The 12,186-nt window shown below is 70.7% G+C and overlaps 3 protein-coding genes across 4 annotated transcripts; all 3 read right to left on the bottom strand.

Annotated features, from left to right (window-relative positions):
* Positions 1 to 438: 438 nt before the first annotated feature.
* LOC142074581 (uncharacterized) lies at positions 439 to 4,507 on the bottom strand. The gene is made up of 10 exons (XM_075135280.1): positions 4,486 to 4,507; positions 4,201 to 4,408; positions 4,037 to 4,123; positions 3,722 to 3,801; positions 3,577 to 3,618; positions 2,300 to 2,478; positions 1,816 to 1,881; positions 1,459 to 1,560; positions 1,290 to 1,372; positions 439 to 591 (listed from the first exon to the last, which is right to left on the bottom strand). The coding sequence occupies exons 1-9, from the start codon at positions 4,505 to 4,507 to the stop codon at positions 1,334 to 1,336; spliced, it is 825 nt and encodes a 274-aa protein (XP_074991381.1). The 3' UTR covers positions 439 to 591; positions 1,290 to 1,333.
* A 61-nt stretch (positions 4,508 to 4,568) lies between these two features.
* Positions 4,569 to 6,565, bottom strand: LOC142074610 (ubiquitin-like protein NEDD8). 2 transcript variants are annotated; one of them, XM_075135329.1, is made up of 4 exons: positions 6,438 to 6,565; positions 6,187 to 6,234; positions 5,180 to 5,262; positions 4,569 to 4,815 (listed from the first exon to the last, which is right to left on the bottom strand). In XM_075135329.1, exons 1-4 carry the CDS (start codon positions 6,453 to 6,455, stop codon positions 4,722 to 4,724), a joined length of 243 nt encoding a protein of 80 aa, XP_074991430.1. In that variant the 5' UTR covers positions 6,456 to 6,565; the 3' UTR covers positions 4,569 to 4,721. The 2 variants fall into 2 exon arrangements, with proteins under 2 accessions (XP_074991430.1, XP_074991429.1); XM_075135328.1 differs by lacking the exon at positions 5,180 to 5,262.
* Positions 6,566 to 7,780: 1,215 nt separating this feature from the next.
* LOC142074609 (TERF1-interacting nuclear factor 2-like) lies at positions 7,781 to 11,703 on the bottom strand. Its single transcript, XM_075135327.1, has 7 exons — positions 11,533 to 11,703; positions 10,595 to 10,766; positions 9,623 to 9,730; positions 9,445 to 9,546; positions 8,341 to 8,451; positions 8,000 to 8,099; positions 7,781 to 7,854 (listed from the first exon to the last, which is right to left on the bottom strand). Exons 1-7 carry the CDS (start codon positions 11,550 to 11,552, stop codon positions 7,796 to 7,798), a joined length of 672 nt encoding a protein of 223 aa, XP_074991428.1. The 5' UTR covers positions 11,553 to 11,703; the 3' UTR covers positions 7,781 to 7,795.
* Between the last annotated feature and the right edge of the window lie 483 nt (positions 11,704 to 12,186).

The raw sequence follows: 12,186 nt of genomic DNA, 5'->3' as shown, positions 1-12,186 counted from the left end.
CCCCAAAAAAAAACCAGGGACCCCCCCAAAACTGTGGGAATAACCCCAAAATGGGGGTGCCCCCCCCCAGGGATAGAGACCCCCCCAAACCGGGGCAAAGAGCCCCCCCAAAACGAAGGGGAATCTCCAAAACTGGGGAAACCCCCCCAAAACAGGGGAGCCCCAAAATGAGGGAAAACGCACCCAAAAAAGAGCGAACGCGCCCCGAAAGCGGGGGGGGGGGCAAGGACACCCCCAAAACGCACGAGTCCCCCCAAAAAGCCCCCCCACCCCCCCAAAATGGGGGAAAATGCCCCAAAATCGGGAAAATTCCCCAGAAAAGGGGCAAATCCCCCCAAAACGGGGCACATCCCCGTGCAAGGGCCCCCCCAACCCGGGGCCCCCCCAACCCGGGGCCCCCCCAAACCCCCCCCCCCCCCCCCCCCCCGCTGACCTGGGCAGCCGCGTGTCGGGGGCAGGGCCCCCCCCGGCCTTCGCCCCCCCCCTCCTCCTCCTCCTCCTCGGGGTCGGGGCGCCCCGGGGGGGGTCGGCGCAGAGGGGGGCCAGGAGCCCCCCCAGGACGGGGGCCAGCAGCCCCCCCCGCAGCAGCGCCTGCGCCGGCACCCCAGTATGGCCCAGTGCCTCCCAGTACGGCCTGGGGCCCCTCCCAGTGCCTCCCAGTACAGCCCAGTCACCACCCAGCACCCCCCAGTGCCCTCCCAGCACCCCCCAGTATGGCCCAGTCCCCCCCAGTATGGCCCAGGCGCCTCCCAGCACCCCCCAGCACAACCCAGTGCCCTCCCAGTACATCCCAGCGATCCCCAGTATGACCCAGTATGCCTTTAACGCTCTGCCAGTCTGTCCCGATGCCCGCAAGTGCTCCCCAGTGTATCCCAGGCCTTCCCCAGTACCCCCCAGTACATCCCAGTGCCCTCCCAGTTCCTTCCCGGTGCCTCCCAGTACATTCCCGGTGCCTCCCAGTACATCCCACCGCCTCCCAGTGCAGCCTCCCACCGCCTCCCAGTACATCCCAGTGCCCTCCCAGCGCCTCCCAGTGCCCTCCCACCGCCTGCCAGTGTCTCCCAGTGCCCTCCCACCACCTTCCCAGTGTCTGCCAGTGCCCTCCCACCGCCTTCCAGTGCCTCCCAGTGCCCTCCCACCACCTCCCAGTGCCCTCTCACCGCCTCCCAGTACATCCAGTGCCCTCCCACCGCCTTCCAGTGCCCTCCCAGTACATCCCAGCGCCCTCCCACCACCTCCCAGTGCCCCCCCACAGCCTCCCAGTACATCCCAGCGCCCTCCCAGCTCACCTTGGGGCGCTTCTGGGCGAGGAAGGTGATGGTGGCCAGCGCCCTCACCCGCACGGCGTCCCCCGCGACTCGTCCCCCGCCACCTGCGGACGCCTGGGTGTCTGGGTGCCCCCGGCCCCCCCAGGACCCCCCCAGGACCCCCCCGGCCCCCCCCGGCCCCCCGGGTTACCTGAAGGCAGAGGTCAAGCAGAGGTCGGAGGTGAGGGGTCACGGCGGCGGGGTCGGCCTCCAGGCACTCGTCCAACACCTCCAGGGCCTCGGCCCCCCGCTCCTGGGGGGAACCCCGAATTTTGGGGGGGGGGCCTCAAAACCCCCCCTTGAAACAGCCTGGGGCGACCCCAAAACGGCGCCGGGGCACCCCAAAAACCCCCAGGGCGCCCCGAAACGCCCCAAGTTGTCCCCAAGCACCCCCAAAACAGCTCAGGGAACTTCTGGGGAGCCTTGAAACCACCAAAAAGACCCCAAAATCCTTCAGGGGTGCCCCAGACCCCGCCCCCCCCAAAACAGCTCCAGAGCCCCCCAAAACCTCGTCAGCGTCGAGGAGGCTCTTGAGGGCTGTCAGGATCTCCGGCAGCAGCGACCGCAGCAGCTCCTGGGGGGGGGAAAAAGGGGGGAAAAAGGGGGGTTGGGGGGTCCCCGAAACCACTGGAGGGGCCCCGAAACCGCCACAGGGCACCCCAAAACCCCCCGGGCCCAACAGGGATCTTCCCGGGTCTAAAAAAGGCCGGGTTTGGCCTTAAAAAACGCCCGTTCCAGGAGGCTTTTTTTGGGGTGCAGGAGCCGCGGCGGGGAGCCGCGAAACCGCCGTTTTGGGGTGCGAAAGCCCTGTTTCGGGCAGCCCCAAAGCCCGCCGTTTTGGGGCGAACAAACCCCGTCCTGGGCTTCCCTTTTGCCTTTTGGGCCGAAAACGAGCCCTTTGGGGTAACCCGAAACCTCCGTTTATTGGCGGGGGACGCTCGAAAGCGCCGTTTGGGGGGGGGGGGGGAGGCCCCGAAACCGCCCCCACTCACCGTGTGGGTGTCCCCCAACGTGGCCGCCAGCCCCCCCAGGGCCCGCAGGCTGTAGGCCACGGGGCCGGGGGGCACCCCGGGAGCGAGGGCCCCCCGACACAGGGCGGCCAGGGCGGGGCCGTGGGGGCCAGGGCTTGGGGGGCCGTCTCCAGCGCCGCGCTCAGCACCAACATGGCTGCCTGGGGGGGGGCAAAATGGGGTGGGGGGAGCCTCGAAACCACCCCCGGGCCACCCAAGGGGGACGGGGGGCCCTGGCGGGCAGCCTCACCTCCCGGCGGGGGGCTGGGGGTCCCGGGCCGCCGCCTGCAGCCAGGTCCCGAGGGGGCCCCAGGCGCCGACCCCCCCCCGGCGCAGCACCAGGGCCCCAGCTGGGCCAGGGCCACCGTCACCGCGTGCCTGGGGGGCAAGAGCTGGGGGGCACCGAAACCACCGCGGGGGGGGGGACCCTGAAACCGCCGCTATGGGGAGAGGGGGACCCCGAAACGGCCGCTAGAAGGGGGGGACACCCTGAAACCATTGCTATGGGGAGAGGGGGACCCCGAAACTGCCGCTAGAAGGGGGGGGGGACACCTGAAACTGTCACTATGGGGAGAGGGAACCCCGAACTGCCGCTAGAAGGGGGGGGACACCCTGAAACCGCCGCTATGGGAGAGGGGGACCCCGAAACCGCCGCTAGAAGGGGGGGACACCCTGAAACTGTCACTATGGGGAGAGGGAACCCCGAAACTGCCGCTAGAAGGGGGGGGGACACCCTGAAACTGTCGCTATGGGGAGAGGGGACCCCGAAACTGCCGCTAGAAGGGGGGGCACACCCCAAAGTGGGTGCTATGGGGAGAAGGGGACCCCGAAAAGATTGCTATAAGTGAGGGACACCCCAAAACAGGCGCTACGGGGAGAGGGGGACCCTGGAACCGCCGCTAGAAGGGGGGGCACACCTCAAAGTGGGTGTTATGGGGAGAAGGGGACCCCGAAAAGATTGCTATAAGTGAGGGACACCCCAAAACAGCGCTACGGGGAGAGGGGGACCCTGGAACCGCCGCTAGAAGGGAGGGGGACACCCCGAAACTGCCGCTATGGGGAGAGGGGAACCTGAAACCACTGCTAGAAGGGGGGGGACACCCCAAAATGGCTGCTATGGGGAGAATGGGACCCCAAAACCGCCGCTATAAGTGGGGGATACCCCAAAACCGCTGCTATGGGGTGAAGGGGACCCCGAAAGGGACTCTGGGGGGGAGGGACACCCCAAAACCGCCGCTCTAAGGGGGGGACACACTCACTCCGTCTCCTGCTCCAAGGCCTCGGACAACAGCACCGGGAGCCTGCGGGGGGGGGGGGGGGGGGGGGGGTAGGGGGCGTGGCAGGGATTAGCCCCGCCCCTTTCACCACCCGGCCCCGCCCCTCGCCCCCCCCCCCAGCACCCACCTCTGGCGCAGGGCGGGGTCCAGGCTCCGCCATCGCCCCAGCAGCCTCCGCCGCAGCAGAACGGCGGCCAACTGCCGCACCTGGGGGGGGGCACAGACACAGGCGGGTGGGGGGGCCCCGAAACCCCGGGGGGGGGCCCCAAAACCCCGGGGGGGGGGGGGCCAAAACCCCGGGGGGGGGGGGCCCCAAAACCCCGGGGGGGGGGGCCAAAACCCCGGGGGGGGGGGGCCAAAACCCCGGGGGGGGGGGGCCAAAACCCCGGGGGGGGCCCCAAAACCCCGGGGGGGGCCCGAGACCGGCGAGGCGGGTCCGCACCTGCGGGCAGGGGGCGGCGCGGAGGAGGAGGCCGAGGCGGGCGGGGGTCTGCGGGTCCGCGAAGGCCTCGCGGAGGCGGGCGGTGGCCTGGGGGGGGGGGTGAGCGGTCAGCGGGGGCGGGGGGCCCGTTCCCGTGGCCGCCCCCCGGGCCGGGTGCCCGTTACCCGGCGGATAACGCCGCTGTCGGGCTCCAGCAGCTCGGCGAGGAGCCGCTCCAGCTCGGGCGCCGCCATTTTGGAAAGAGAGAGGGAGGGGAGAGAACGGCCGGAAGGGGCGGGGCCAAGGCCCTTCTAGGCGGCTCGGAGGACTCGCGGACTCGTTGGTCCGCGCTGTTTAAAAGGGCGACGCCACGCGGCGGGGTCCGGCGCCGCACTTAAAGGGGCGACGCACCCCCGCGGCGCCGCACTTAAAAGGGCGACGCACCCCCCCCCGCGGCGGGCCCCACCCGCTGTCTTCAAAGGGCAACGCCATTGGCTCGCGCTGTGCTCCCCTGCCTCCCACCCCCAGCCAATGACATCACCGGCCGCCGGCGTGACGTCACGGAGAAACTTTATTAAATAGGGGAGCGTACAAGGGAGCAACGCTCAGAGGGGGGCGCGTCCAGGAGGGCGGGGGAGGGTCCCCCCCGCCCCCTCCCGGGCGGGGCTGAGGGAGAGGGGCGGCGCCCGGCGGGAGCCCCGCCCCCTCACCGCGGCGCCCCGCCCCCCCGCAGGGCCAGGACAAGATGGAGGACGGAGCCGCCCTGGATCTTGTAGTCGGCCGCCGTCTTCTCGTCGTTCCTGGGGGGCCGGGGTGGGGCCAAAGGTCACCCTTTGCCCCGCCCATTCTGTTTGACCACGCCCTTTCCCCCAGCCACGCCTCCCTCTTCACTCTCCACCCCTTTTTCAGCCACGCCCCCTCCCCACAGACCTCGCCTGCTGTTCTCGTGAATGAGACCACACCCCACCTTCAGCCACGCCCCCTTGCAGACCACACCTGTCGCAAGCTCCTCCCCGTAGAGGCCCCACCCCCTTCCTAAGCCCCACCCCTCCTCCCCAAGAGCCCCCCCAGCAAGGCCCCACCCCTCCCTCCTTTAACCCCGCCCCCGCTTTGAGCCCCGCCCCTGCCACAAGCCCCGCCCCCGCGGCTAGCCCCGCCCCTCACATCTGCTTGCCGCTGTAGATGAGGCGCTGCTGCTGGGGGGGGATCCCCTCCTTCTCCTCCACCCGCTCCTTGATCCGCTCCACCTGCCCCGGGGCATTATGGGATACAGGAGGACCCCTCCAGGGCACCATGGGATGCCGGAGGCCCGCCCCGGGGGATTATGGGATGCCGGAGGCCCGCCCCGGGGATTATGGGATGCAGGAGGACCGCCCCGGGGGATTATGGGATGCAGGAGGCCCGCCCCAGGGGATTATGGGATGCAGGAGACCCGCCCCGGGGGATTATGGGATGCAGGAGGCCCGCCCCGGGGGATTATGGGATGCAGGAGGACCGCCCCGGGGGATTATGGGATGCAGGAGGACCCCTCCAGGGCACCATGGGATGCCGGAGGCCCGCCCCGGGGGATTATGGGATGCCGGAGGCCCGCCCCGGGGGATTATGGGATGCAGGAGGCCCGCCCCGGGGGATTATGGGATGCCGCAAGCCCGCCCCAGGGCACCATGGGATGCGGGAGGCCCGCCCCAGGGGATTATGGGATGCAGGAGGCCCGCCCCGGGGGATTATGGGATGCAGGAGGACCGCCCCGGGGGATTATGGGATGCCGCAAGCCCGCCCCAGGGGATTATGGGATGCCGCAGGCCCGCCCCAGGAGATTATGGGATAGAGAAGGACCACCCGGGGGATTATGGGATGCAGGAGGACCGCCCCGGGGGATTATGGGATGCCACAAGCCCGCCCCAGGGCACCATGGGATGCGGGAGGCCCGCCCCAGGGGATTATGGGATGCAGGAGGCCCGCCCCGGGGGATTATGGGATGCAGGAGGACCGCCCCGGGGGATTATGGGATGCCGCAAGCCCGCCCCAGGGCACCATGGGATGCGGGAGGCCCGCCCCAGCGCCCCGCCACAGGGGTCCCCAGGAGACCCCCCCCCGCCCCCGCCCTGGAGGATCATGGGACACCGCGGGGCAGAGCCCAAGGGCTGCTGGGAAGGGGGCGGGGCTCCCACCTTGTCCGTGGGCTCGATGTCGATCTCGATCTCTTTCCCCGTCAGAGTCTGGGGGGGAGGGGGGAAGAGCCAGTCAGAGCCCCCCCATCCCACAATGCCCCGCGGCCTCCCACTCCCACAGCGCCCCGTGGGCCCCCACAATCCCCCGGGGCAGGCTCCCCCCCCCCCCCCCCCAGCCCCAGCTCCCCCCCCCCCGGGCAGCCCCCCCCCCAATCCCACAACCCCCCGCGCCGCCCCCCCCCCCGCCCCACCTTCACTTTGATCAGCATCGTGGCCGCGCCGGCTCCTCTCCCCTCGCCCGGAAGCGGAAGTAGCCCCCCCTCCTCTCCGAGCCCCGCCCACTACGTCACTTCCACCCCCTCCCCACCACCGGGGACGCCGCCGCCCAGCGCTGCCGCCACCGCCGGTAACACAAAATGGCGGCGCCCGCCCCCGCGCGGGGGGTGCTGGGAGTTGTAGTTCCCCGCCGCCGCACGCTATTGGACGGGCGCGGCCGCCGCTCCGACCCGCCGCGGCCAATCAGGGCGCAGGGCCCGCCCCACCGCCGGAGCGCACCACCGCGGGGGGGGGGGGGGACGGACGGACGGACAGAAAAATGGGGGTTTTACCCCCAAAATTTAGCGGTTTAGGGACTCAATCCCATCATGCCCCGCGGACCGCCCCTCTGCAGCACTGCCGCGCTCCCATTGGCCGCCTCCTTCCCTCCTAAAAGCCGATTGGCCCCTTTAGCTCCTCCCCCGCCCCCCCGACATGGTACGGCCCCATTGAGGGCAATGGGAGGGGGGTGGGTGGAACCATTCCCATTCTGGGGGGCCAATGGGGTGCGAGAGCGGCTGGGACAAACCAATGGGATGGCGGGGGGGCGGGGCCGCGGCTCACAATCTGGCAGCGGGGGAACCTCCGTGGCTCCTTATTTGGCAGTGGCTCAGGGACGGCAAAGGGGGGGGGCAATTAACGTCAGGGGTAATTAGGGGGTAATTAAGGGCGGGGCACTCACCCGGGCAGGGCGGGGCGCGGCGGGAGAGGGGCAGGGCCCGGGCCTGGGGCATAAAACGGGGCGTTAACGGCTCCTCCCCCCCGGAGTGCCCCGCCCACGGCTGCTAATTACCCCCCGGCCATAATTACCCCCCCCGACCTCTAATTAAGCCCCCCCGACCCGTAATTATTTCTCCGAACCCTAATTATTCCCCAGGCCCCTAATTGCCCCCAACCCCTAATTATCCCGACCCATAATTACCCCCAACCGTAATTACCCCCCAACCCCTAATGACCCCAACCTCTAATGACCCCGCCCCCTAATGACCCCCGCTAACGACTGCCCCCGGCCCCCACCCTCCGGCGCGGGTGACTGGCGCTGTCGTCCTCCGAGTCACTGATGACGTCATCGGCAAAGTCTGCGGGGGATGGGCGGGTCAGGGCGGGGCCCGGACGCCCTGGGGGGGCGGGGCCGGAGTCCCCTCCCCTCAATACTCACCCAAGGGCGGGCGCTTGAGAGGGCGGAGCCTGCGGAGGCCTGGGCGGGGCCTTAGGCTGGAGGGGGCGGAGCCAGAAGGGGGCGGGGGGTTAATTGGGGGGAAGGGGCGGGGTTGGGGGAAGGGGGCGGGGCTACTCACCGGGTGGGCGGCTCAGGCGTCGGGGCGGCAGCGGTCAGGGGGCGGGGCACGGGGCCTGGGGGCGGGGCTTGGAGTTGGGCGGGGCTTCAGAAGACCACACCCTCCACAAAAAGCCCCGCCCCTTGCCCATAGGCCCACCCCCACGGTACTAAGACCCACCCTTGTGTTAAGCCCCGCCCCTTACGCTAAGCCCCACCTACCGCACTGGGCGTGGCCCATGTCAGCCAGGTAGCGGCTCAGGATTGGCAGGTCGCGGGGGAGGAGTCCGGGAGGGGCGTGGCTCCACACCACCTCGTGGAGCTGGAAAGGGCGGGGTCAGGGGGTGGGACCAAGCCTGGGCCTCACCCCCTTAAGCCCCACCCCTTGGCCCCGCCCTTCCCCTAAGCCCCACCCTTCCCCCTAAGCCCCGCCCCATCCTTTCGATGCGACACACCTCCTCCATTTAAGCCCCCCCTTCCCAAGCCCCACCCAGCCCCAAAGCCCCACCCCCTCCACAGGCCCCACCCCGCGAGGCCCCGCCCCCCCCGGAGGCCCCGCCCACCTGCTGCACGTCGGGGCGGGGCAGGGCGCTCTCCAGCCGCCGCAGGTACTCGTAGAAGAGGCCCTCGAGCGCCTGCAGGAACGGCTCCCCGTACTCCTGCTCCGCCGGGCCCTGGGGATACTGGGAGGCACTGGGAGGGCACTGGGAGCCCCTCCCCGGGGCACCCGGGACCCGTCGGGAGGGACTGGAGAAGGGCGGGGGGCACTGGGAGGCAACGGGAGGGCACTGGGAGGGATGTGGGGGGCGCTGGGACAAACTGGGAGGGCACTGGGAGGCATTTGGGGGTACTGGGGTAAACTGGGAGGCACTGGGAAGCCCCCTCACAGACTCCCGGGGAACCCGGGACCCATTGGAAGGGACTGGGGGGGGGACTGGGAGGGACTGGGAAGCAATGGCAGGGCACTCTGGGCAGACTGAGGGGTGCTGCGGGGAACTGGGAGGCACTGGGAAGCACTGGGAGGGCACTGGGAGGAACTGGGAGACAGCGGAAGGCACTGGGAGGCACTGGGGGGAACTGGGATGTACTGGGAGGCGCTGGGAGGGAACTGGGAGGGAACTGGAATGTGGTGGGAGACACTGGAAGGCGCTGGGAGGGAACTGGAAGGCACTGGGAAGCACTGGGAGGGAACCAGGAAGCACTGGGAAGCACTGGGAGGCACCGGGAGGGAACCGAGATGTACTGGGAGGCACTGGGAGGTGCTGGGAGGTAACTGGGATGTACTGGGAGGCACTGGGAGACACTGGGAGGGAACTGGGACGTACTGGGAGGCACTGGGAGGGAACTGGGAGGCACTGGGAAGCAGTGGGAGGCGCTGGGAGGGAACCGGGAGGCACTGGGAAGCACCGGGAGGGCACTGGGGGGCTACTGGGAGGGCACTGGTATGTACTGGGAGGCACTGGGAGGTGCTGGGAGGTAACTGGGACGTACTGGGAGGCACTGGGAGGCACTGGGAGGGAACTGGGACGTACTGGGAGGCACTGGGAGGGAACTGGGAGGCACTGGGAAGCAGTGGGAGGCGCTGGGAGGGAACCGGGAGGCACTGGGAAGCACCGGGAGGGCACTGGGGGGCTACTGGGAGGGCACTGGTCTGTACTGGGAGGCACCTGCAGGTAGGCCGCCCGCCGCCCGCGGTCCGCCAGCAGCGCCAGCACCAGCTCGCGGAAGCTCTCCTGCGCCTCCCCCACCATCGCCAGCTCCTGGGGGGTCTGGGGGCAGGCGGGGCGGGGCCAGGTCACGCCCGGGTCCCCCCGCGCCCCGCCCACCCCCCCTCCCGTCACTCACGGCCTGGGCGTGGCCGGCAGCCGGCGCCTCCCCCTCGGGGAAGAAGGAGTCGATGGCGTCGAAGACCTTCCCGGCCGGCTGGGCCTCCTGCAGCATCCGCACCACCACCTGCCGGGCGCGGGGGAAGATGGCCGCCGGGGGCGGGGCAGGGGGCGGGGGAGGGGAGGGGGGAGCATGGCAAGATGGCCGCCAGCCGTGGGAGGATGGCTGCCGGCGGGGGGAACCCTGGCAAGATGGCCGCCAGCCCCGGGGCATGATGGGAAGATGGCTGCCGGCCCTGGCAAGATGGCCGCCAGCCCCGGGGCATGATGGGAAGATGGCTGCCAGCCCCGGGGCATGATAGGAAGATGGCTGCCAGCCCCGGGGCATGATGGGAAGATGGCTGCCGGCCCTGGCAAGATGGCCGCCAGCCCCGGGGCATGATGGGAAGATGTCCGCCAGCCCCGGGGCATGATAGGAAGATGGCTGCCAGCCCCGGGGCATGATGGGAAGATGGCTGCCGGCCCTGGCAAGATGGCCGCCAGCCCTGGGGCATGATGGGAAGATGGCCGCCAGCCCCGGGGCATGATGGGAAGGTGGCCGCCAGCCCTGGCAAGATGGCCGCCAGCCCCGGGGCATGATGGGAAGATGGCCGCCAGCCCCGGGGCATAATGGGAAGATGGCTGCCGGCCCTGGCAAGATGGCCGCCAGCCCTGGGGCATGATGGGAAGATGGCCGCCAGCCCTGGCAAGATGGCCGCCAGCCCCGGGGCATGATGGGAAGATGGCCGCCGGCCCTGGCAAGATGGCCACCAGCCCCGGGGCATGATGGGAAGGTGGCCGCCATCTTGGCAGGCGGAGGCAGCCTGGCAGCCACCTTGGAAGGCCCAGAGAGAGGTGGGCGGGGCTGCGGCCATCTTGGGAGCCCGCGGGGCGGCAGGGCGGGGCGGCGGCGGCGCCGGGCGCCCCGGGGCATGCTGGGAGGGGTACTCACGGCGGCCTGCAGGCCGAGGCGCAGGCGGGCGCTGTGTCGGAAGCGGAGGGCGCCGGGCGCCGCCCGCCCCACGGCCTCCAGCAGCCCCAGCACCCGCGGGAACTGGCCCAGGCTCCGCCCACGCACCACGTGCCACGCCCCTGCCAGCGCCACCCGCAGGGCCACGCTGGGGCTGACGGCGGGGGGGCGGGGTCAGTGGGAGGCCCCGCCCCCGCCGGATAAACCCAGCCCCCAGGCCCGTAGCCACACCCACAGCTCCGTAGCCACGCCCCAAGCCTGCACTCACACCCCTGTAGCCCCACCCCAAGCCCGTAGCCACACCCACAGCTCTATAACCACGCCCCAAGCCACACCCACAGCTCCGTAGCCACGCCCCAAGCCTGTACCCACACCCACAGCTCCGTAGCCACGCCCCCACGCCTGTAGCCACACCCACAGCTCTGTAGCCACACCCCCACGCCTGTAGCCACACCCAAAGCTCTGTAGCCACGCCCCCAAGCCCGCACTCACACCCCTGTAGCCCCACCCCAAGCCGTAGCCACACCCACAGCTCTGTAGCCCCGCCCCAAGCCCATAGCCACACCCACAGGTCTATAACCACGCCCCAAGCCACACCCACAGCTCCGTAGCCCCGCCCCAAGCCCGTACCCACACCCACAGCTCCATAGCTCCACCCCAAAGCCACACCCACAGCTCTGTAGCCCCGCCCCAAGCCCGTAGCCACTCCCACAGCTCCGTAGCCCCGCCCCAAGCCACACCCACAGCCCCCTAGCTCCGCCCCCAGCGCTTCACCCCTCTCCAGCCACACCCCCTGACGCATCGTCCCGCCCACCCCAAGCCCCGCCCCGGCCTCGCCCCCGACCCGGAAGCGCCGCAGCCCGAAGCCCCGCCCCGCCCCCGCCCGCTCCCCACCCTCCCCCCCCGCACGCTCCGCTCACCTGACGTCACTTCCGCCCATGGTGCGCGGGGCGAGGGGCGGTTTCGTCACTTCCGGGCGGGGGTTGGGGGGGGGGACACGCGGCGGCACCGCCGGCACCGGGAACGCGGCGGCGGCTCCGCGTGCCCGCCGCGCCGGAAGTGACGTCAGCGCGCCGGCGAGCCGCGCGTTAAAGCCCTGGTCCCGCCCCCGCCCCCCCCCCGCACTCCCCATTGGCCGGCGCCGCGACCAATCGCCACGCGCTCTCCCCGCCCTTTTGTGACGTCACTTCCCCCGCCCTGCCTCCCCCCCGCGCGGCACCACCCCCCCCAGCGACGTCACGGAGCCGTTGTTTCATCACAGGGGTTTATTGATGACGTGACGGGGTCGGGGACGGGTGGGGGTGACGTCATGTGGGGGGGGAGCGGCTCGATGACGTCACAGGGGCAGTTTGGGGCAAAACAGGGGAAACTGGGAGCGGGTGGGGCCAAACTGGGGGCACTGGGAGGGGCGGGGCTCTCCCAGTGACCCCACCCGGCTCCTCCCAGTGCTCCCAGTAGGGCCCGAATGTGCTCCCAGTACACCCCAAACCTGGTTCCGTTCCTCCCAGTAACCCCTCCCAGTGCGCCCAGTATACCCCAAAACTTGTTCCCGTGTTCCCAGTGCCCCCCAAACC

The sequence above is a fragment of the Calonectris borealis genome, chromosome 38, assembly GCF_964195595.1.
Source record: "Calonectris borealis chromosome 38, bCalBor7.hap1.2, whole genome shotgun sequence".
Classification (NCBI taxonomy): domain Eukaryota; kingdom Metazoa; phylum Chordata; class Aves; order Procellariiformes; family Procellariidae; genus Calonectris; species Calonectris borealis.
The sequence above is the reverse complement of the archived record's forward strand: the minus strand, read 5'-3'. Positions and strand labels throughout refer to the sequence as shown.

Coding starts and splice junctions, on each gene's coding strand:
- LOC142074581 (XM_075135280.1), bottom strand. CDS start 4,507: ATGGCGTTGCCCTTTGAAGACA. Junction 4,409..4,485: donor GGCGTTGCCCTTTGAAGACA/GCGGGTGGGGCC, acceptor CGCCCCTTTAAG/TGCGGCGCCGGACCCCGCCG. Junction 3,619..3,721: donor GACCCCGCCCTGCGCCAGAG/GTGGGTGCTGGG, acceptor CCCCCCCCGCAG/GCTCCCGGTGCTGTTGTCCG.
- LOC142074610 (XM_075135328.1), bottom strand. Junction 4,816..6,186: donor ACATCGAGCCCACGGACAAG/GTGGGAGCCCCG, acceptor CCGGCCCCCCAG/GAACGACGAGAAGACGGCGG.
- LOC142074609 (XM_075135327.1), bottom strand. CDS start 11,552: ATGGGCGGAAGTGACGTCAG. Junction 10,767..11,532: donor ATGGGCGGAAGTGACGTCAG/GTGAGCGGAGCG, acceptor CCCCGCCGTCAG/CCCCAGCGTGGCCCTGCGGG. Junction 9,547..9,622: donor CTGCCGGCCACGCCCAGGCC/GTGAGTGACGGG, acceptor GCCTGCCCCCAG/ACCCCCCAGGAGCTGGCGAT.